The following is a 22,068-nucleotide window of genomic DNA, read 5'->3' as shown; positions in this document are numbered from 1 at the left end:
CCCGCATTTGGCGAGCAGAGGGACCCCCCCCTCGCCTGCAGCTCTGCGGGGGGGCCTGGGGCGAACCCCAAACCCCGCGGGGGGGCGAGGCGGGGTGGGGGGGGCGGTGCAAAGAGCCCGGTTTGGTCGGGGCGGTGCGAGGGGCCGCGCACCGGGACCGGGCACCCCGGGGGGGGCGGTGCAGGGGGCCGAGGGGGGCTGGAGGATCCGTGCGAGGGGGAACCTTTCTGCAGCGAGCAGCCGAGCTCCCGCCGAGCCCGCCCGCCCCGGCTCTTCCGGCGGGGCCGGGAGGAGGAGCCGCTCCCGGGGAAGGTGACCCGGCGGCGGGCGCTGCTGTGCCGGGCCATGGTGCTGCTGAGACCGGCTGCGCTTGTGACACTGATGAGAGCCGCGGGGAGCGGCGGGCGGCGGGGGGGGAGGGGGTGTCCGCCGGTGCCGGGACCCCCCGGGGGTTTGGCACATCCCTTCGCTCCCCTCCGCCCCCCCGGTGCGGCGGCGCTCGGCCCCCCCGCAGCCCGTGATCGCCGCCAAACAGCCCTTCCCGGTGGAGCTGAAGGCGGGGAAGAAGTACGCCTGGTGCGCCTGCGGGCACAGCGAGAGCCAGGTCGGGCCGGGGACCGGGGGGCTCCCGACCCCCCACCGGGCTGCGCGGGGATGCGGCCGGGGCCCCCCCGGCCCGGGGAGGGGCTCTGGGGGGAGCAGGCGCCCTCGCCCTCCCGGCTGCTCCCGCAGCACCCCAATTCCCGGGGGATGCGCAGGGCCATGGACGGGGTGGGCGGAGCGCGGCGGGGGGGGGGGATAGAGGGGTCGTGGTCCCCCCACTTTGTGCCGGGGGGGGCAACAGGGCAGCCCCCAGAGCAGCCAGGCACCCCCAGCACCCCCAAATCCCCGCCTTTACCTGCTCCCCCTTTGCTTTGCAGCCCTTCTGCGACGGCGCCCACAAGAAAGCCGCCCCGGGCATCTCCCCCCTGCGCTTCACCCCCGAGGAGGACAAGACGGCCTGGCTCTGTGGGTGCAAGCGCACCCGCTCCCCCCCGTACTGCGACGGCACCCACAAGGAGCAGGCGGTGCAGAGCGCCCAGCTCCCCGCGCAGCCCTGACGCGGCTGCACCCCGCAGGGACGGGGGGCACGGAGCCCACCGGGGTGTTCAGCCCTCTCGGACGGGGATGTTCGGCCCTCTCGGGTATGGGAGGGAGTGGGGAGATGCCCGGCTCCCACCCCAATTAACGTTAATTACTGAGCCTTGAGGGCTGCGGAAAACCAGCCTCACCCCACCGTGGGGCGGCAGTTTTCCTTCTGCCCCACTGGGGCCCTGCCAGGGATAACGATGGCTCGGCAGCGGCTGGGGAAAAAAATAATCCACGGGATAATGGGACCTTCAGGAGTGGTTTTGCAGTGCCGGAGCTGCGGGTGCCCATCGGGATGTGGGACAGAGGGAACCGGAGGCACCCGGGCAGCTGCATCTGTACAGGCAGACGAAGGGAAGGACAGTCTGCAGCATTTATTACATTTACAAAGCTGTATAGTTATACAAATGTTTAACCAATAACGATATATGAATATCAGAATATATTACAAGACATTAAAACGTCGTACAGGATGCAAACATACAGAGCAATTTGGTTTGTACCATATAGGAAAAAACAGAAAACAAAACAACCCCCCCCAGGAGCCCCACAGAAACCCCAGACCGAGGCACTTCAGCTGCCTCCCTCAGTCCATTTTGGCCTATTTACAAGGAGAAAAGGGGTGTCCAAGTCGAGACAAACGGAGCCCCCAACACGCTTCGAGCCCCTCGTCCGGCCCCAGCCCGGGGATGGGGAAGAGAGAAACAAAGGGGCCCCGCGGGGACGTTCCCGGGCCCCATCCCAGCGGAGCCGGGGGCTGTGCTACAGCAAAGGTGCCGCTGTCCCGGCCGCGATGGGGGCGCGGTACTTCAAAAAAAAGAATTAAAAAGAAATTAAAAAAATACAGTAACAACATCCCATGTTCCCAGACCTTTGGAGTCAGGCTGTTCATACAATTCCCGTGCCGCTTTCCTTTGGTTCTCGCCGTGCCGTCGCGGGCGGCCGCAGCCGCTGCCTGGCCGTGGGGTGCCGTCCGGGCGCTGCAGGCACTTGCTTATTTTTTTGTCATTCGTCCCCTTCCCCAGCGAGGGACGGGGAGAAGCCGCCGGGGTCTGCGCTCCCCGGGACTCGTGTGCTTTTTTTGTCAATGTAGAAAGTTGGTCCCTTCCCCGGAGCGCGCGGGCAGCCGGCAACACCGGTGCCACTCTGCTCCCGCCCGAAACACGGCAGCACCTTCCCACGCTCGCCCCTCACCGAAGCCTCCTGGCTAAAGGCACTGTAGTCTTATTTTTTTTATTTTATTTTTTTAAAAACCCAATGTGGGGGCAGGAGGAGAGGGTGGGAAGGACGGGGCGGCGGCGGGAGGGGAGAATAAAAGCTCTGAAATGTGGCGTCGAAGCCATGGAGGTGAGCGGGGAGCCGGCAGTGTGGGGGTCCCATACCCCCCGACCGGGTGCTGCACCCACCACGTGCTCGGGCAGGGCAGCGGCATTTGAAGCCCCTGGGTCCCACGCAGACTCACCCAGCGCTACCAAAGCAGCCCCCAACCGTTTAGATGCCCCCAGCCAAAATTTCCCGGTGGTGCCCGGAGCCGTTGGCACCCAGCACTGCCCGCCTGCCCCGGGGAGGCGGCAGCTCCCTCGGAAAGGAAAAACCAATGTTCAGGAGGGGCTTGTGCTCCTACCCCCGGTACGGCTGGCCCTTCACCGCCAAGGTGCAAGCGTAATTTTTTTGAAGCTGGGAAAAAAAAAAGAAAAGAACCTACTTACTGTGCGTAAAGGGAAGCGTCTGTGTGAGGCTTTGCTAGATCAGAACCCAAAACACCGTCCAGAGACCACGCAAGGAAAGCAAAAAAAGAAACAGCAATGCGCACGGCAAGGCGAAGCCGGGGGGGCGACGCCAGCGAGCGATGCGCCGTGCCGACAAACGGACCGCTGGTCCCAGCGGGCCACAGGCACCACGTTATCAAACCTGGTGCCAAAAAAAAAGCCCCAAATAAACAGAAAAAAGCAAAAAACCACCCCCAAATAAACAGAAAAAAGCAAAAAACCCAGGGCATGGCAGGGCTGGGGGGCAGTTTTTGGCTTCTGTGCTTGGCCCTTACCTGTGCTTGGCCCTTACCTGTGCAGCCGGGAGTCCCCGCTCACGGCCCCGTCTCGCTCCGAACAGGCGCGAGGGGAGAGGGATGGGGAGGAGAGTGAAAAGCGTTAGAGAAAACGAGCAAGGAAGGCGGCAGCGCCTGCGTGGCTCCCAGCTCCGGCATGCAGCTTACATAAGTTAAAATTAAAAAACAAAAAAAAAATCATTTAAAAATATTCAACCACATCTATGTGTCTTCTTTGCATTTTAAATTAATCTGGTCAATCAATAGAAAATAAGTATGTATAATTTTTTTTTCTCCCTATGTACACATATATATTTATATATGTATATATATAATATATATAGATATATAAAACCCAGCCAGGAGTCCCTGTTTTGCCGTTGTTTAGGTCAAGGCGGAGGCCGTGCTGCCATTGACAGTCGTTTTGCGGCACCGGCTGGCGGCGGGCGGCAGCGGGTGGCAGTTCGAGGTGCCATTGAGCGCGGTGCCGGTACCGGCGGGACCGCTGCCGGCGGTGGAGCTGGGCGAGCCGTGGGACGGGGTGCCGGGGCTGGGCAGGGAGGAGGAGGTGGCGGGCAGCGTGGCAGGGCTGTGGGCTTTGTCGCTGACCGACTCGCACTCGGAGGCGCCGCTGGTGTTGATGCACTCGGAGGTGGCCGGCTGGGACAGCTTGAGCCGCTTGCAGGCGGGTTGGACGCGGTATTTCAGCGGCAGGGGCCCGTTCTGCAAGCGGGAGAGGGACAGACGCATGGCACCCGGCACACCGCGGCACCCCGCGGCAGCCCCGGCGTGTGCCACGGCACCGGCCGCCCGCGCTGGCGGCACGGCCAGGTACTGGCCACCATCCCTCCCGCCTGCCCTGGAGAAAGGGGGAGAAGGGCACATGCAGCGCCCCGGCCTCCTAAAAATCACACCTGGAGCAAACACCTTGAGAAGGAGGGGGCATCTGGGGTTTATTTGTCAAAGTGCTCCAATTTTTAAGCTCTCCAAGTTTTAAGCTTTGCAATTAATATTTTCAATTCTTAAATCTTTCCATTTTTAAGCTTGTTCATGCCTTTAACCTTCCCCTAAAGGCCTGCTTTTCCGATTTTTTTCTCCAAGACAAGCCCCGGCACCGGTGCCCATGGCGGAGAAGGAGGCAGCTCCGCTTACCCTCCTCCAGGGATAGATGTAGGCGATGTCCATCAGGGTGTAATACTCCTTCAGGGGCTCGTCTTCGTAGAGGACTTCCACCTGGTGCAGGGGACAGCGTCAGCCCCCCGGCACGGGGGCAGAGGCACTGCCAGCCCCCCCGGAGCCGCTCATGGGGCATTGGGGCTTTGCCATCCCCGAGTGTCTCTCCCAGAGCCGGGGCTGCCGAGGCTCCCGGCACTGCCCATGCCAGAAGCCGGAGCAAGTTCACGGTTTACATGCGAGACGCCATAAGGGACGGATCCTGCCCCAGCGCCCACCCGCTGATGCAAAGCCTGGGCTGCCAGGAGAGTGGCAAAGCACGGCGTATTTGCAGCAGGGGATGCCACACGGGACAGCCAAAACGGCATCGGCCCCTCCAAGCCCACCGGAGCGCACCAAAAGCCGGGCAGCGAGCGGACCCCGGACAAGCGCTCACCTTGTACTTGCTGGGAACATCCATCTTGTTGCGGAGGAACTTGGCCAGGTGCATGACGGTCATCGCGGCGGGACAGCGCAGGAACCGCACCCCGTTCTTCTGGGGACGCAGCAGGAGGGGGCCGGGGGGAGAGGCGTTGCTGAGAGTCCGCCGTGCAATTAATGGGCAGTTCCCACCTCCTTCAGCAGGCGGTTTGGGGGTGCCCTCCTGTCCCCCCCACACCCCAAAAGCCCAGGAGGCGGCTGGACATGGAGCTCTCCGTGCCGTCGTCCCACCACACTCACCTTCTCCTTCTCCAGGTCCCCGTTCTCGACGGTCCCTTTCTTCTCCTCTCTGGGGGGAGGAAAGCGAACAAAGGACAAAGTTTATGGAGGAATAAAAGGGCGGAGAGAAAAAATAACCCACCAGAAGGGTCATCCATGGAGGGGCTGCGAGGGGAAACATCCAGTGACCTTCAGCCAAGCTCTGGCTTCACCACCCCTGACCACGCACATGCCCCAGTTGCTGCATTTCCAATCCAGCGCACTGCAACCACTGCCCAGGCTGCCGCCCTCCCTGCCTCCCTCTGAACCGCCGCTCCGAATCCCGGTGACATCCTCAGAGGCCGCCACCGGCACCGGGGATGCGGCAGCCCTTGGGCTGTGCTGCCTGGAAGGAGCCTTCCCCTGCCTGCCCGGGGAGCGGCGATGGGGGGACCCCGCTGCCATAGCGAGCACCCACAGAGGATGCGGGATGGGGGACCAGGGCAGATGGGTTTCGGGTGCTCCTCCGTCCATTCAAGCAGCCCGGGAGACGCTGAGCCCCGAGGAGGGGCTGTGTCAGCCATCACCACCCGGCACCTCAGCTCCGTCTCCCGAATGGGAAGAGAGGGTGAGGGTTTATTCGCAACCCCCAAACCCAGGCAGGGGCTCAGCACCAGCCAGAAAACGATACCTGGACCCTTCATAAAACTCTATGGACAGGCTGACGATCTCGTCGTCTGTCAGGTTCCCCTTGTCCTGCTCGGAGACTTCCCCACGATCTTCGTTGGACCCATTGGGAACTGCGGGAGCAGAGGGAGGGAGATGCTGAGCCCTTGTGGGGGCACAGCCGGGGCGAGGGGGGGTCCCCGGGGCTGACACTCACCCTCTGCCATGGGGTAGGCTGCGTAGAAGTCGCGCCGTCTCTTCATCTCATCTGTGGGAGAAGGGAGGAGGAAGGTGAGGGGGAAAAAAAATCACACCAAGGGGGAGATGGGTGCAAAGAGAGGGGAGCAAGAGGAAGCCCCGGACTGCCGAGCGCCTGCTCCCCGCCGGCAGCTCAAGCACGAGCTGCCTGGTGCAGACGGACCCGTAGGAGAGCAGTCGCTTTAGCAAGAGCAATCAAGTCGTACCAGTAAAACCCTCGGAGCGGCTGCAAATCCGCTGCTGTGAGAATGCCTTTATGGCGGCTCGACTGTCCTCAGTCTTTCCACACCTGCAGACCCCCACACTTTTTCCCCCGAGGACGGGCAGGCACTTGGAGAGCAAATCCGCGGCTCCTGCTCCCAGCTTTGCTTTTCGTGGTTCCCCCCAGCAGCAGCCCCCGGGCTGCCGGAGCGCGGGGTGGGCACTATCCGGACGGACCCATCCCCGTCCGTTCACACCATGCATTTTCCCGCTGTCCCGGTTGCACGGGCAGGGGCGTGCGTGGGCAGCGTGAAATCCGGGGGACCAGTTTCACTGGTGGGTGGGAGTGAGTTACAAACAACCCCAGACCCACACAGGTATAACTGTCCATGGCTGTACCTTTGAAAAGCCCCGGGACCAGTTTGTACACTATGTCCTGTAGGGTTTTGTCCGACCTGGGGGAAAAGAAGAAATAGGGAAAGAGAGAGAATCAGCTGGATGGGAGCAGCTGGCTTCCCCGGGCTGCCGAAAGCCGCCCCGCACCACGCGTGCCCTGGCCAGCCCGAACGCCGCCTCTCCCCGTCTCCCTCCCGGGAAACTCCCAGGACTCCCCATTCCATGGCGATGCCACAACCCTGTCTCGCAGGCAAACCCGTCCGCCCTCGCGCTCACCGCAAAGGGTTAACGCTGGAAAAAGAAAGAAAACCATTTCAAAAATCCTTGTAATTGCTAGGGATGATGACAGCAGGATTTTGGGGCCGGGATCCATTTCGGTAGTCAAAATGATTACAAAAGCACACCGAGAACTTACCAAAAAAAAAAAAAATCTACGATCAGCAAATGTTTCTGCAAGTTTTAATTTGCATCTAATTTTATTTTTGGACCCTGCTGCAGTTCAGAACTCGGGCTTTGATTTCCCTCTGTTGGATGGCAGGACAGCGTCCACTGGCAGGGTGTTCTGCAGGAAAGCAGAGCGGATTCCCCCAAATTGAACATCGCAGGGCAGGATCTTCTAAAGCACTGGAGGAACTGGGGAAGCTCAAGTCCCATCCTCGGCACAGAGCCGGGAATGGATTTCGCTGGAAGGCGTGGGCTCGGGACCCTGCCGGCAGGGCATCTGGCGCAATTTAAAACCAGCAGCTCAGCTGAACAGAAAAAAGATCTCAAAAACAAAGCAAGAGCAGTGGGACTGGTGAAAAGTAAATTATATCTGCCATTATTTCCATTTTAATAGTAAGGCCTTTATTTTAAAGAAAAACAAATGACCGTACCCTATATTATTTTTAGCCTCGCCGTGTCTTTCATCCCTAATTCCTCGGTGATGTCACTCTGGTTCACGAGGCCCCGCTGTGATTTTATTTATAATACATACCCAGAGAATTTGCTTTATAATTTACAGCAAGCTAATGAAAAAGCAACCTCAGCCGCTTGATTGGCAGCTTAATTACCAGCCGGTCGCTGCTCTTGCATGAGTCAACCCCATTCAGCCCAGTACGGTGGCGCTGGGTGGGGGCCGGGGTGCCACGGGGGCTGCGGTGGCCACGCGTGGGCAGCACCCTGGGCACCGCGCAGCATCACGCCCAGGGCGTGGGTGTTTCGGCGCTGCCGCGGCACTGGTTTGGGAAGCAAAGGGGAAAGCAAGCCCCTTGTTGGGGCAGAGAGTTTTCTATGGCACCACATCTGGATCAGGCCCCCGTCACCTGCGGCAGCACCTCTGCCCGCATGTGCCCCGTATTTCCCCCCCGCTGGGACCAAACGGGAGGCGAAGGCACTGCGCCGCCACGCAAGCCGGGGCTCGGGGCTGCTCGCATGTGCGGTGCCTGTCTGCGGCGCGGGCGACTCTGCATCCGTCTCTGCACGCAGGCAGGGATGTTTCGGCAAGGGAGCTGTGGGAGCCGGAGTGTAAATATTTCATAGTGAACCAGAAAAAAAAAAAGGCGGAAAAAAGTGTTACTACAGAAACGGATTTACATGGAAGAGGCTAAAAAAAAAAGGAGGATAAAAAAAAAGCCGAGTGATGTATTGCAGCCTTTCATGGTTTCTATGCCAACCACCTGCAGAGCCAATTCCACAACTGATGGGACGTGTCTGGCTTTCCCCCGCCAGGCGCAGGGCCGGGGCAGAGCCGGCACGAAGCCACCGCCACCACCGCAGCCGGGCACCCTTTCACCTGCGCCGCTGCGAGCCCCCACCGGCACTGCCACCCCGCATCCCCCGCGGGACACGGCACTGTCCCCACGAGGGACAGAGCAGGGATTAGAAAGCACAGGCGGTGCCAGGTTAAACTGCGCCCGGTGGGACTGCGGGGACGGACGGATGGATGTCTGTGGCCCGGGATGCGCCGGGCAGCCCCTGCTCCGGCTGGCACCCACCCCAGCCTCCTCCTGCTGCCACAGAGGAGACGTCCCTGGGTCCTGTCCCCTCCATGGTGGCACTTCCCACTGTCCCTGTTCCCCTTCCACCCGAAGAGCACCCCAAATCCCCACTGCTGCAGGGCGCGGGGTCAGGCGCAGAGAGGTTTCGTGCTGCAAGAGATGCAACAGTCCCTGCTCAGCTGCACCACCACGCTGCTGGCTGCAGAGCACCGCTCCCCACCCCGGGGTGCTCGGGGCTGCACCGACACGGGGCCGGGGCTCGGTGCCACGCAGGGGCACGGCGTGCGGTGAGCCCCCAAAGCTCACCTGATGCTGAGGAGGGGTCTGGTTTTGTGCACTTGGACATCACACATGGGGCAGTACTTGTTCGTCTCCAGGTAGCGAACGATGCAGGTTTTGCAGACTGTGGGGAGAGACTCAGCGTAAGCAGATGGACGGACGGACGGACGAGGGGGCAGAGCTCCTCTGCCAGCCCGGTGGAGCACCCCGCACCCCCGCACCGGCTCGGGGCCAGGACCCCTGCTCGCCAGCCCCGGTCCGGCCCCATCCACGACCCCGCAGCTCCATGTGGCAGCAACACCTGATGCAGGGTGGGTTTGGGCACTGCGGGAGGGTCTCGGTGCAGCACGGCCACCCTTCCCGGGACTCGGGGCACCCCTGGGTGCAGCGCGGCCCCAGCCGGAGGCCCAGGACACTCACAGGAGTGCAGACACTCGACGATGGTGGTGGCGTCTATGAAGTAGCCGCCGCACAAGGCGCACATCAGGTGGGGGTTGAGCTCGGTGATCTTTATCCTGGTGGTCCTGTGCATTTTGGAGCAGCGCCGCGGCGGATCCTCCCTGCAGGGAAACACCCGGGGCCACCCTTAACGGCCGCTTCGTGCAAGGACAAGACCTGCGGGTCCCACTTCACCCTTTAAGGAACAAATCCAGGGCAGGGTGAAGGTGCCTGGTGCTCCCCGTGACGTTCCACCCTTGGCCCCGGGAGCACTGGGGCAGCCCCAGCCCCGCACCCTGCCAGCCCTGGGGGTGCACAAGCAGCACCCACACACCTCCCCATGCAGCCCCCGGGCCCGGGCACTGCCCAGCTCCCTCTGCCTCATGTTTGCATCTTCCTGGGGGTCCCCAAGTGGGTCCCCACCACGCCGAGATGCCGCTGAGAGGGGACAAATCACCCCTGTTAGCCAGCCCCTTGGCTGCAGGTCCCGGGCTGTGCGCATGCACACACACACACACGCTCACACACGCACACAAAGTGTATTTTTGTTTTGTTCGCTGGAAAAAGGCATTTTCAGCCACCGCCTCACGGTTTCTATAGAAACTCCCGAGTCCGGTGTTGGCCACCTGCCCACGGCCAGCAGCACCCGCAGCACCTGCGCGGCCGGGCGTGCACACGGGGCACGGGCAGCGTCCCCCGGCGCGGGGCGCAGACGCGGGGGAATCGCTGTGTGCCCGCTCCGGCACTTCCACGTTTACAATGGGAGACAGCAGAGCCGGAGCCCGAAATCGCTGCAGTTTTATTGTTTCCATGGCAACCCCGATACTTGGCGAGGCACCAGAATATTATTACAACCATCCGAGACGACGGGGAGAGGGGAGAAGAAACCCCGGGTTTCTGTAAACGAGTGTGGGCGCGATGGCGGCGCGATGGCAGCGCGAGGGTGTGCCGACAGCAACACCCGTACGCACCCACACCCCCACCCACACGCAGGGAGACACACACACGTGCATGTACGCACATACTACACGTACACACACATCTCCCCTACATGCGCGCAGGCAGAGGTGCACACGCACACTCCTGCACCCCTGCGGTACAGGCGCTCGCACGGGGCCAGGTGTGGAGCGCTGTCACCGGCCGCCTGACACGGGGCCAGGCCCTTCGCAGCCACCTGGCAGCCGACAACCAGACAACGGCCGAGACAACAACCAACGGCACGAGGGCTGCGGTGCGGGCACCGCAACCGGGCGAGGAACAGGGTGAACCCCGCGCCCAGGGAGCAAACGGGGTGCATGTGCGTGTGCCTGCGCAGGGCTGCGTGTGCAAGGCTGTGTTTGCGTGTGCGTGTGTGCAGGGGTGTGCGCTCGCGGCTGTGCACGGTGTGTTTGTACAACACGGGTCCGTGCCAGGCGCTTGCCCTGGGGAAGGCGCCCCGCGCTCCCGCTCGCTCCCTGGGGTGCTTCCACCGGGCTCCAGTCTGCATCTCTCATCTCGTTCAGCCGCCGTGGAGTCCCCGGAGGCAGGTGTGCAGGGACGGGGACACCTCGGGGACCGGGATGGAGATGCTGCAGGGACGGGGACACCTCGGGGACCAGGATGGAGATGCTGCAGGGACGGGGACACCTCGGGGACCAGGATGGAGATGCTGCAGGGATGGGAACACCTCGGGGACCGGGATGGAGATGCTGCAGGGACGGGGACACCTCGGGGACCAGGATGGAGATGCTGCAGGGATGGGAACACCTCGGGGACCAGGATGGAGATGCTGCAGGGACGGGGACACCTCGGGGACCAGGATGGAGATGCTGCAGGGATGGGAACACCTCGGGGACCGGGATGGAGATGCTGCAGGGACGGGGACACCTCGGGGACCGGGATGGAGATGCTGCAGGGACGGGGACACCTCGGGGACCGGGATGGAGATGCTGCAGGGACGGGGACACCACGGGGACCGGGATGGAGATGCTGCAGGGACGGGGACACTTCGGGGACCGGGATGGAGATGCTGCAGGGACGGGGAGACCTCGGGGACCGGGATGGAGATGCTGCAGGGACGGGGACACCTCGGGGACCGGGATGGAGATGCTGCAGGGATGGGGACACCTCGGGGACCGGGATGGAGATGCTGCAGGGACGGGAACACCTCGGGGACCGGGATGGAGATGCTGCTGGGACGGGGACACTTCGGGGACCAGGATGGAGATGCTGCAGGGACGGGGACACCTCGGGGACCGGGATGGAGATGCTGCAGGGACGGGGACACCTCGGGGACCGGGATGGAGATGCTGCAGGGACGGGGACACTTCGGGGACCGGGATGGAGATGCTGCAGGGACGGGGACACCTCGGGGACCGGGATGGAGATGCTGCTGGGACGGGGACACCTCGGGGACCGGGATGGAGATGCTGCAGGGACGGGGACACCTCGGGGACCGGGATGGAGATGCTGCAGGGACGGGGACACCTCGGGGACCGGGATGGAGATGCTGCTGGGACGGGGACACCTCGGGGACCGGGATGGAGATGCTGCAGGGACGGGGACACCTCGGGGACCGGGATGGAGATGCTGCAGGGATGGGAACACCTCGGGGACCGGGATGGAGATGCTGCAGGGATGGGGACACCTCGGGGACCGGGATGGAGATGCTGCAGGGATGGGGACACCTCGGGGACCGGGATGGAGATGCTGCAGGGACGGGGACACTTCGGGGACCGGGATGGAGATGCTGCAGGGACGGGGACACCTCGGGGACCGGGATGGAGATGCTGCAGGGACGGGGACACCTCGGGGACCGGGATGGAGATGCTGCAGGGACGGGGACACTTCGGGGACCGGGATGGAGATGCTGCAGGGATGGGGACACCTCGGGGACCGGGATGGAGATGCTGCTGGGACGGGGACACCTCGGGGACCGGGATGGAGATGCTGCAGGGACGGGGACACCTCGGGGACCGGGATGGAGATGCTGCAGGGATGGGAACACCTCGGGGACTGGGATGGAGATGCTGCAGGGATGGGGACACCTCGGGGACCGGGATGGAGATGCTGCAGGGATGGGGACACCTCGGGGACCGGGATGGAGATGCTGCAGGGACGGGGACACCTCGGGGACCGGGATGGAGATGCTGCAGGGACAGGAACACCATGTGCTGGGGGGACAGGGGCCAAGTTGAGCCCCAGGGATCCTCGCAGAGAGGGGCCCGGGGGGCACCAGGGTGTTTGGGAAGCCCCAGCCCCCCCCGGGCTCAGCTCTCACCCCTGGGCACCCCCCGGGTGGGCACCCCAGGGTGCCCTGCACCCCGCTGCCCCTGGGCAGGTGCCCTCAGCAGCCCACGGTGATGGGGGGCCACTGCCAGCCCAGGAGAATGCCGGGGGGGGCCGCGGGCCCCGGCCCCGGGCTCCCGCACCGCGCCCCACCGGGGGACGGGGCAGCTCCGCCGGGCACCGGCCGGGCCGCAGGACCCACGGCTGCATTTTGGGTGGATTTTGCTGCTTTTGGTGCTCGCAGCCGCCAATGGCGGCCCGGGGCTCGGCGGGAGGGGGGAGCCTGAGCCACCGGCGCAAACCGGTTCTAATAAACCGGGTGATAACAACCGCGATTTCCTGCCGCGGGGGCGAACAAAGCCCCGGGCCCCCCCCGGGCCCCGGCCCGCCCCGGAGCCGGCCGCAGCACCGGCCCCGCCGGAGCCCTCGGGGCCGCCCCGTCCCGCCAGCGGCGCGGGTCCCGCCGCGGGCAGCCGGCTCCCCCGCACCCCCGGCCCCGACTTTCGGGGTCTTTTGTCTCCCTGGGCGGTGGCCCGGCATGTGCCCCCCCAAAAAAGAAAAATCCCCCCGGACCAGGCCCGCGTGGGGAAGGACGTTTCAAAGTCACCGGTAACTTGGACCCGCCCGCCCGCCCCCTCCCCGTGGGACCCACCGGCGGCGGCGAGCCCGGGGGCCGGGAGATACACCGGGACAGCTCCCCCCGAGACCGCCCGCTCGCTCCACGGCGGCCACGGGCCCCCACGCACCGGGAACACGACAAAAAGGCGCCGGAGCGCGAACCCGCGCCCCCCGACAGCGCCCGCCCCGACGGGACCCCCCGCCCCTCCCGGGGTGCGGGCCGCGCCACCGGCCGCTGCCCAGGAGCGAAACAGCGGGGGGGGGGGAAGCCCCGCGGGGAGGGCAGGGACACGCGTGTCCACACGCCCGTGCACGCACAAGGACGCGCGCACCCCCCGTCCCCGCGGTGGGACGCGGCCGCGCGGCAGCGCGCGGTGCGTGACACCCGCCTGACACAGGCGCGCGGGCGCGGACACGCGATGGGCACGGACACGCGTGACCCCGCGCTGTGCCCCGCGGGTCCCCGGCTGCCGCCCGCCGGGCGGGCCCGCCCCGGTGCCGCGGGCAGCTCCCGCTTCATTTTGCGGGGGGGGGGTGTGTGATTTGGGGCCGGGGGTGGGGCAGCCCCGCTGGACCCGGGGCGCTCCCGGTGCCCCGCAGCCCTTTGTACTCGGGGCCGGCTGACAGCCCGCCCCGGGGGGGGCTCCGGCCGCCGCCCCCCCCCGCCGTACCGCACTGCCCCGCTCCACGTCGCGCCGGGCCCGGGGGGGGGGGGGGGGGGGGGGGGCGGCGGCAGCCGGGGCTGTCAGCGCTCCGTAGCCCCTCGCCGGTGCCCGCCGTGGGGGGGGGTCACGGCCCCCCCCGGGCAGGAGCGGGGCCGCGGCACAAAGCGGGGGGGAGGCGGCGGCCATCGGCCATCTTGAGCGCGGAGAGAAAAGGGCGCGGGGGGGCCCGGCGGCGGGGCCCGGCGGCGGCGGGGGGGGCCCGGGGCCGCGTCCCTACCTGGTGCCGGCGGCAGCGGCGGCCCCGCGGCCGCCCCTCCGCTCCCGCCGCTCGGCTCGGCTCGGCTCGGCGCGGCGCTGCGGCCGGGGCCCTTTTTTCTCTCGCTCGGCTTTTTTTTTTCTTTTTTTTTTTTTTTTCCCTCCTTCCTCCTCCTTTTTTTTTTTTATTTTTTTCCTCCTTTTTTTTTTTTATTTTTTTCCCTCCTCCAGCCGCCGCCAGGCCCCGCCCCGCCTCACGTGACCTCATTCCTTTGGGGTGTTGCGGAGGAGGGGAGTGAGGGGCCGAGATTGGGGCCCCCCCCCCGCCCCGCCCCGCCGGGACACGGCCCCCCGCCCCGGGGGACCCCGCCGCCACGGTGCCGCGGGGCTCGCGGAGGGCCCCGCTGCTGCCGCCCCCCCCCCCCCCCGCCGCGTTCTGCTCGGGGCGGAAAGGAGAGCGCCCCAAAACCCGCTGGAACGGGCCCAAAATCCCGGGGGGGCGGCGGCCCCGCTCCGCTCCCCGTGTCCGCCCTCAGCGCGGCACTGCGCGGGGGGTGCCCCGGGACCAGCGCGGGGGCCGTCTGCGGCCCCAAACGGGGGTATTCCCCCCCGGGAGGCGACGCGGGACCTCCCCCGGGCCCCGCGGGCGGGGGTCCGGTGTCTGCCGGTGCTCGGCTGGGACCCGCGGCGGGAGGGGAGGGCAAAGGGAGGAAAAATAGGGGGAGATGAGGGAGAGAAAGGGGAAAATGGAAAAGGAGGGAAGAAAAGAATAACAAGGAACGGCAAAAGGAGGGAAAGAGAAAAGGAAAGGAGGGAGGAGAAGACAAACGGCAGGAAAAAGGGAAGGAGCGGGAAAAAACGGGAAAAGCGGGAAAGAAAGAAGAGGGGGAACGGGAAGGACGGGGAGCGGAGCGGGCGCGCTCGCGGCGCCGCTTTCCCCCGCGGGGCCGGTCCCGCTCGGGGGGAAGGGGGCACCTTGCGGGGAGCCCACGGGGGATCTCGGGGCGCGCGGGCAGCCGGGGCGCCCACGCGTGTCGGCGGCCGCTCCCCGCCCGGCGCCCGCAGCCCCGCTCCAGCGCGGCGGACGTGTCCGCGCGTGTCCGCGGCTCCCGCGCGGGTCCGTCCCGGGCTCGCTACGACCGGGGGCTTTCCTGTACACGCAATGTACCGGGTGCCCGACGGGGCGCCGCTCCCACGCGCGTTTCCCCCCGGCCCACACGGTTGCGGCCGTGTGATTCATTTCCCTCCCTTCCCGGTGGCCCGGTGCCGGTGGCCGGGGCCCGGTGCTGGTGTCCCAGTGCCGGTACCGGTGTCCGGTGCCGGTGCCCAGCACCGAGTGCCGGTGTCCCGGTGCCAATGCCGGTACCAGTGCCGGTGTCCGGTGCCGGTGTCCCGCTGCCAGTGCCGGTGCCCGTGTCCCAGTGCCGTTCTCCCGGTGCTAGTACCGGTGCCAGTGCCGGTGCCCGTGTCCCAGTGCCGGTCTCCCGGTGCTAGTACCGGTGCCAGTGCCGGTGCCCGGTGCTGGTGCCCGGTGCCAGTGTTTCGGTGCTGGTGCCAGTGCCGGTGGCCGGTGCCGGTACCGGTGCCGGTGGGCACAGTCCCGCGGGCGCTCCGGGGATACTCCGGCTGAGTGCGGCGGCCGCAGCACTCTTTGCCAGCGCGGTCTCTGTGGCGCAATCGGTTAGCGCGTTCGGCTGTTAACCGAAAGGTTGGTGGTTCGAGCCCACCCAGGGACGGTGCCCGCTGTTTTAGCTCGGTTTTCCCTTTTTTCCACCCTTTTTCCAGGGCCAGGCCGAGGGAGCTGCCGAGGATGGGGGCGGCAGGCGGAGGTGGCCGGTCCCGGGTCCCCGTGGGGTGGAGAGGGTGTTTTTTCGCTGTGCAGGGACTTAGCGGGGCTTTCCCCCCTCCCTTGAGGTGCCCGGAGGGCTGAGCTGGACAGGGAGAAGGTGCAAGGGGACAGGATGTGGCCCCGTGGGCTCACAGGTCTCTCCAAGGCACTGGGCATGGGGAAAACAGCCCCCGGTGTGAACAAAAACATTTCTGCTCAGCCTCTGGTCCCCTCTGCACCGCAGTCTCCCATAAGCAAAAGGACGCGTTGGGACATTAAAAATGGAGCAGAGACTTGAAAGCCTGTTTCCATCCAGAGTCCATATTTTGCCTTAAAAATAAGCTGAAAGGGGTCCAAATTCTGCATTTCTGAAGTTCCTCTCTCTTACAAAGTCTTGTAAAATCTATTTACGTTCCCTGCTTGCCCTGATTTTATTTTCATACCACAAATAATGAAGTTAATGTTTTGATGCAGAGCATAAAGCCGCACCAGGAAGATCCCCGTTGTTTCAAAAGCCCAGAGCCACGAAACACGCCCGCGGCCGAGCCCAGCGGTGCCGGGGCTGGGGAAGTGCCGGGGCTCTCCGGGCCAGGGAGGGGGATTGCTGCTGCCTTCCCGGCCTGAGAGCACGAGCCCAATGGGAAAGCGAAGAGAGAAGCGTTGCCCGGTGAGGATCACCTCCCCACTGCCACCCGAGACAGCCAGCGCTGCCGAAATCTGCCTGCGGAGCTATTCCCGTCTGGCTCGGCTGCTCCTTCTCTCCCCGGTGCGTGGGGTGTTCCTGCCGGGCAGAATGCGGCCTCTGACTTCATCCCTGCGAGAAACCTTTTACGATGGAAAACACTTGAAAAATACAACTGCCACGGGCCGGGCTGCACTGCCGGGGCTCGGTCCCGCGGCGGATGAACAGCCCCTGCACGGGCCGGAGGTTTTCATTGAAACCAGGCGGGCTGATCTGTTGTGCATTTGAGAGCGTTTCCAAACACATGGATCTCCTTCCCTTTGGCACAACATCACTCCCCTAAATTAAACATTTAATCCTGTCTCCTCCAGGAGAGGGGAGAGCTGGCGAGCGGGGATGAGGAAGGAAATCCAATACTCCGCAGAGCGCAAATCCCCCCTTCGATGGCTCTCCGAATAAAAAATACCCTCGCAGCCCCTCTCCGGGATGTGCTGTGACTCGCTGCTTTACAGAGGGACTTCACGGAGTGACTTTAGTGTGCTGGCACTTTCCAAAGATTTTTTTTTTTCCTCTGAGGAGCCCCGCTGCCGCTGGCCCCGCAGGGCGAGTTTAGGGTTTTACCCCCGGGTCACAGAGGTGCAAAAGCAGACAGTGGGTGCGCGCGGCCTGACACACCGCAGGGCTTTGCGTGGTGGAGTGGTGCGGGCTGGGTTTCCTGGAGTTTCCACTTAAGTTCAGCCAGGTTTGGCCAACTTTTCCCAGTGCCCCACAGAAGGTGCCAGGGCTGCGTAGGGCCGAGCTGGGGGGAGATGCTGCTGGGGAGGTCGCAGCCCGGCCACCCTGCGGCGATCACGGCCTCGCCACGGGCACACAGGGAAGGGGCACGCGGGTGCCACAGTGGGCAGGCACAGGGGCCACGGCCTTGGGGACCCCCCAGTGCCACTGAGTGACAGGATGGCCATACCCACCTGCCACCTCTGCAGTGCCCCTGCGTGCCCCTCCAGCTGTGCCATGACCCGTGGGCATATCCAGCTGTGCCATGCCCTGCATGCCCCTCCAGCTGTGCCGTGACCCATGGGCATATCCAGCTGTGCCATGCCCTGCGTGCCCCTCCAGCTGTGCCGTGACCCATGGGCATATCCAGCTGTGCCATGCCCTGCGTGCCCCTCCAGCTGTGCCATGACCCATGGGCATATCCAGCTGTGCCATGCCCTGCGTGCCCCTCCAGCTGTGCCATGACCCATGGGCATATCCAGCTGTGCCATGCCCTGCGTGCCCCTCCAGCTGTGCCGTGACCCATGGGCATATCCAGCTGTGCCATGACCCACGGGCCCCTCCAGCTGTGCTGTGACCCGTGGGCATATCCAGCTGTGCCATGCCCTGCATGCCCCTCCAGCTGTGCCGTGATCCATGGGCATATCCAGCTGTGCCATGCCCTGCGTGCCCCTCCAGCTGTGCCGTGACCCATGGGCATATCCAGCTGTGCCATGCCCTGCGTGCCCCTCCAGCTGTGCCATGACCCATGGGCATATCCAGCTGTGCCATGCCCTGCGTGCCCCTCCAGCTGTGCCATGACCCATGGGCATATCCAGCTGTGCCATGCCCTGCGTGCCCCTCCAGCTGTGCCATGACCCATGGGCATATCCAGCTGTGCCATGCCCTGCGTGCCCCTCCAGCTGTGCCGTGACCCATGGGCATATCCAGCTGTGCCATGACCCACGGGCCCCTCCAGCTGTGCCGTGACCCTGAGTGCACATCCAGCTGTGCCATGTCCCTTGCGTGCACATCCAGCTGCGCACCCCGACGGATCCAGCTGTGCGCGCCCCCCCGCTCCAGCTGCGCACCCGCCCCGCCCCGCGCCCCGCCCGCGCAGTCCTCCGCCGTCCCGGCATGCCCCGCTCACTATGACTCTTCATTTTTCTCCCCCTCCCTCACCGCCGCCGCAACCAACCAGCACCGCCCCGCGGCGGGCCGAACCACCAATAGCGAGCGGCGGTTCGCCGGGAGGCCGCCAATGGGAAGAGGCGGGAGGCGGGAGCAGCGGCGCGGCGGGGTCGTGTGCGGTGCGGCAGGAGCGGCGGTGCGGGGCCTGGTGGTGTCTGTGCAACCGGCGCCATGGTGAGCGCCGGGACGGGCCCGGGGGGGTCCCGCGGGAGGAGCTGGGACCGGCAGGACGAGGCCCGCGGGTGCCCGGGCCGCGCAGGGGAGGCGGGTGGGCTGGAGGCCTTCCCCGTCACCGCGGTGCTGTATCCCCGCGGGCCTTCGCTCAGGCCGGGCCGTGGCGGGCGGGGGCTGCGGGCAGCAGCGGCCGTGAGCAACCCGCTGTGGGGTGGCGCCCAGCAACGGCAAAATTAAAGCCAAAACGGCGAGGGGGAGCGGTGCTGGCTTCCCCCCGCTGCCCCCGGGGTGGCGGTGGCTGCCGGCGCCGGGCGCGGGGGGTGCCCGAGGTGCGGGAGGCCCCTTCAGCCTCACCAAGGAAGCGGCGCGGGAGGCGCACCCCGAACCGCTGCCCGCAGCCCCGGCGGTACCTGCTGCCCTCCTCTTTTCCAGTCTATTATGTCCTATAACGGCGGGGCCGTCATGGCCATGAAGGGGAAGAACTGCGTGGCCATTGCTGCGGACCGGCGGTTCGGGATTCAAGCGCAGATGGTAACCACGGACTTCCAGAAGATTTTCCCTATGGGAGAAAGACTGTATATTGGATTGGCAGGACTGGCCACGGATGTGCAGACGGTGTAAGTGAGGTGCCCACGCGCCCGTGCGTCCCCATACTGAGCCTGTAAGAGGCGTATTTACAATAAATACTAAGCAGCAGCTTGTGTTGAGTATAAATGTCTTTGCTTATTTGGGGGTGGGGATATAATAGCTGGGTGCCAGCCCTCCTTTTCTTGGTCTCCCTTCACCGGGAGGATTTTTTTAATAAAACTGCATGTGATTTAAGACTGCATCACTACTAAGACTTAATAACTTCAGGTATAAAAGGAGCTGCATCTGGAATACCTACCTGCCTCAGGCTTGCGCCAGGAGCTGGTATCTCTCAGGGTGCAGTAGAACAGTTCAGACCTGGGTGAAGATGAAAGGAACCTGCTTCTGCTTTAATGCTGATTCTCATCTCTTGCAGTGCCCAGAGACTGAAGTTCAGGCTGAATCTCTACGAGCTGAAGGAAGGCAGGCAGATCAAACCTCAGACTTTTATGAGCATGGTTTCCAATCTGCTGTATGAGAGACGGTAACTGTCAAACAACAGAGTCACTGTTTACGTGTCAGCGAAGGCTGTGGTTGTTGGAGCTGATCTGATTCTAGAGAGGTGGGAGGCTGAGGAGAGCTCCTGTAAAGACTACTTGTGGTATGGCAAAAGGAGACTTTAATCTAGTGACTGTTATCTTCAACCTCCTCGCAAAAGAATACTGAGTATTGTTAAAATAATCCTGTAGCAGTACAAGTTTGTTCTGTTTGCCATGCTAAAACCATTGCAGGGTGCTTCTAGGTTGACCTAAGGTCCCCCACCAAAAGCATCTGTGGGATGTTTTCCCTGTATGGATATTTACGTGGGATGTGGAACTGCGTCAAGGTAGTTGGACTGCTCTATGCCATGTTGTTGTTCTTCACAGGTTTGGACCTTACTACACAGAACCAGTCATTGCTGGGCTGGACCCCATAACACACGAACCTTTCATCTGCTCTCTAGACCTGATCGGCTGCCCGATGATAACCGATGACTTTGTGGTCAGCGGCACCTGCTCCGAGCAGATGTACGGCATGTGCGAGTCCCTCTGGGAGCCTGACATGGTGAGTGAGGTGGCCGGGCTCAGCTCCGATTCTTGGATTCAGCCTCCTGCTGTTAACTGGAGAACCTGAGATACGCGGGTTGGATGAAAAGCTCTGTCCTTTGGTGCTTCCCGAAGGAGCTCAGGAGAACAAAGAGGCTGTAGCTTATAGCAGCCTGCAGGGAAAATCTTGCAGCATCTTGGATGATACTTTGGGGTTTGAACAAAATCTGATGACTCAGCATTCAATTTTCACACCAACTAAAATATCTTCTGTTCCTCAGGAACCCGATCACCTCTTTGAAACAATCTCACAGGCCATGTTGAATGCAGTGGACAGAGATGCCATATCTGGAATGGGCGTGGTAGTACACATAATGTAAGTGCTGCTCTCTTCCCCTACAGAACAGAGGTAGAATTTAACAAGCTGTGCGTTCAAGTCAGTTAAGGCATTGGCTTCCGGGGTATCCCTAATCCTGCTCCCTTCCAGCAGTATCCTTAGCAATGCTTTGTCCATTTTAAGTGTTTTATTTCTCATGGCTGCTCTCTGTTGCAGTTTGTGGCTGTTGCTAGAACTGCAGGAGCCATGGGAAATGAGTCCTAGTGTTAGACTCTTGCTGCATAGGGATTCCCTGGCTGCATTCCCATTGGTGTTCAGGACTGCGACTCCTCACATATGCGCAGCGCTGGCCAAGAAGACGCTTTTTGCCACAGCTGGGTGCGACGTTAACTTCCAGACTCTGCAGTCAGGCTGGCTTCTGAAGCGGCTTATTTTGCTCGTGGTGCTGTTTCCCTGCAGCATCCCAGGCGCTGCTGCTTACTGAACCTACTGGAGCTCCCCTGGGGGGAAGCAGCAGGAGGATGGGGTTTACTCAGTTGTAACGGCCACCTTCAAGTTCAGATGATCCTGCCTGCACTAGTGAACAAACCGCCTATGCACACTGCAACTCCCTAATGAAGGGACAATCTGTATGCAGGTATTAAACGCGGATTTACTAACAGTCTTCTCTCTTTCCCCCTCTAGCGAAAAAGACAAGATCACCACCAGGACCCTGAAAGCTCGCATGGACTAGCTCTGCACATCTGCTCACGTGGTTCACATCCCAGTCTGCTTGGAACTTTTTTTAAATAAAACTCTCTATTGTAGTGAGCTTTCCTCTTCTTGAGTCTGAACACTAGGATTAAGTTCTCATCTCTAAAGCTATCAGAAGGAGCTTGGGTTTTACACGGTAGCAGCGCTTACCTTTCTCTCTGAGCCACCTACACTAATCTCCCTCAGTACACCCGTATGTCTGAGCGACTGCGCTCCAGCTGCACCCCAGGGAGTCAGCAGCATCTCCTTTAGACAGTACGGCCGTATTAACTTTTCCTCTCAAATCTAATTTGTTCTCATATCCAGGACTTGGTAAAATCACTTCTTACTTAAAAAGCCCATTTTACAGGCATGTATAAAAAAGACTTTTCCAGTTGTGGTAAATCTAGGACTTAAAACAACCACATACCTCATGGAGCAATAGTTGATTGTTAGAACACTTTAAAGAGGACAGAAGTAAGGAGCAGATGTACACAAAGTTTTAATTTTATTTTTCTCTGGTTGGAGACTCATCTTGTAACATGCATGCATTTCAAAACAGTAACAGTGTCTCAAACTGCTCCTAGCAAACAGACAAGCACAGAGGACTTAAAATTCCTATTTAAAAAACAGCAGTGAAAAAACCTAGAATGCTTTAAGTTTTAGATTAAACT

General features: G+C 62.8%; 3 protein-coding genes and 1 non-coding gene across 4 annotated transcripts; 3 read left to right on the top strand and 1 right to left on the bottom strand.

The window, feature by feature from the left end:
• The first annotated feature begins 345 nt into the window (after positions 1-345).
• CISD3 (CDGSH iron sulfur domain 3) lies at positions 346-1,901 on the top strand. Its single transcript, XM_059830354.1, is given in 3 exon segments — positions 346-426; positions 428-604; positions 921-1,901. Coding segments are annotated over 3 exon segments (438 nt in total). The 3' UTR covers positions 1,101-1,901.
• A 1,655-nt stretch (positions 1,902-3,556) lies between these two features.
• Positions 3,557-9,334, bottom strand: PCGF2 (polycomb group ring finger 2). Its single transcript, XM_059830347.1, has 9 exons — positions 9,223-9,334; positions 8,830-8,926; positions 6,548-6,603; positions 5,907-5,957; positions 5,715-5,823; positions 5,066-5,114; positions 4,782-4,880; positions 4,325-4,405; positions 3,557-3,895 (listed from the first exon to the last, which is right to left on the bottom strand). The coding sequence occupies exons 1-9, from the start codon at positions 9,332-9,334 to the stop codon at positions 3,557-3,559; spliced, it is 993 nt and encodes a 330-aa protein (XP_059686330.1).
• Positions 9,335-15,707: 6,373 nt separating this feature from the next.
• TRNAN-GUU (transfer RNA asparagine (anticodon GUU)) lies at positions 15,708-15,781 on the top strand. Its single transcript has one exon. It is a non-coding gene; the product is annotated as a tRNA-Asn (tRNA).
• A 2,829-nt stretch (positions 15,782-18,610) lies between these two features.
• PSMB3 (proteasome 20S subunit beta 3) lies at positions 18,611-21,468 on the top strand. Its single transcript, XM_059830351.1, has 6 exons — positions 18,611-18,673; positions 19,106-19,290; positions 19,677-19,784; positions 20,167-20,344; positions 20,607-20,701; positions 21,347-21,468. The coding sequence occupies exons 1-6, from the start codon at positions 18,671-18,673 to the stop codon at positions 21,393-21,395; spliced, it is 618 nt and encodes a 205-aa protein (XP_059686334.1). The 5' UTR covers positions 18,611-18,670; the 3' UTR covers positions 21,396-21,468.
• Positions 21,469-22,068: the final 600 nt, after the last annotated feature.

This window comes from Gavia stellata, chromosome 28 (assembly GCF_030936135.1).
Source record: "Gavia stellata isolate bGavSte3 chromosome 28, bGavSte3.hap2, whole genome shotgun sequence".
Taxonomy (NCBI): Eukaryota; Metazoa; Chordata; class Aves; order Gaviiformes; family Gaviidae; genus Gavia; species Gavia stellata.
This window is presented reverse-complemented; position numbering and strand designations above follow the sequence as displayed.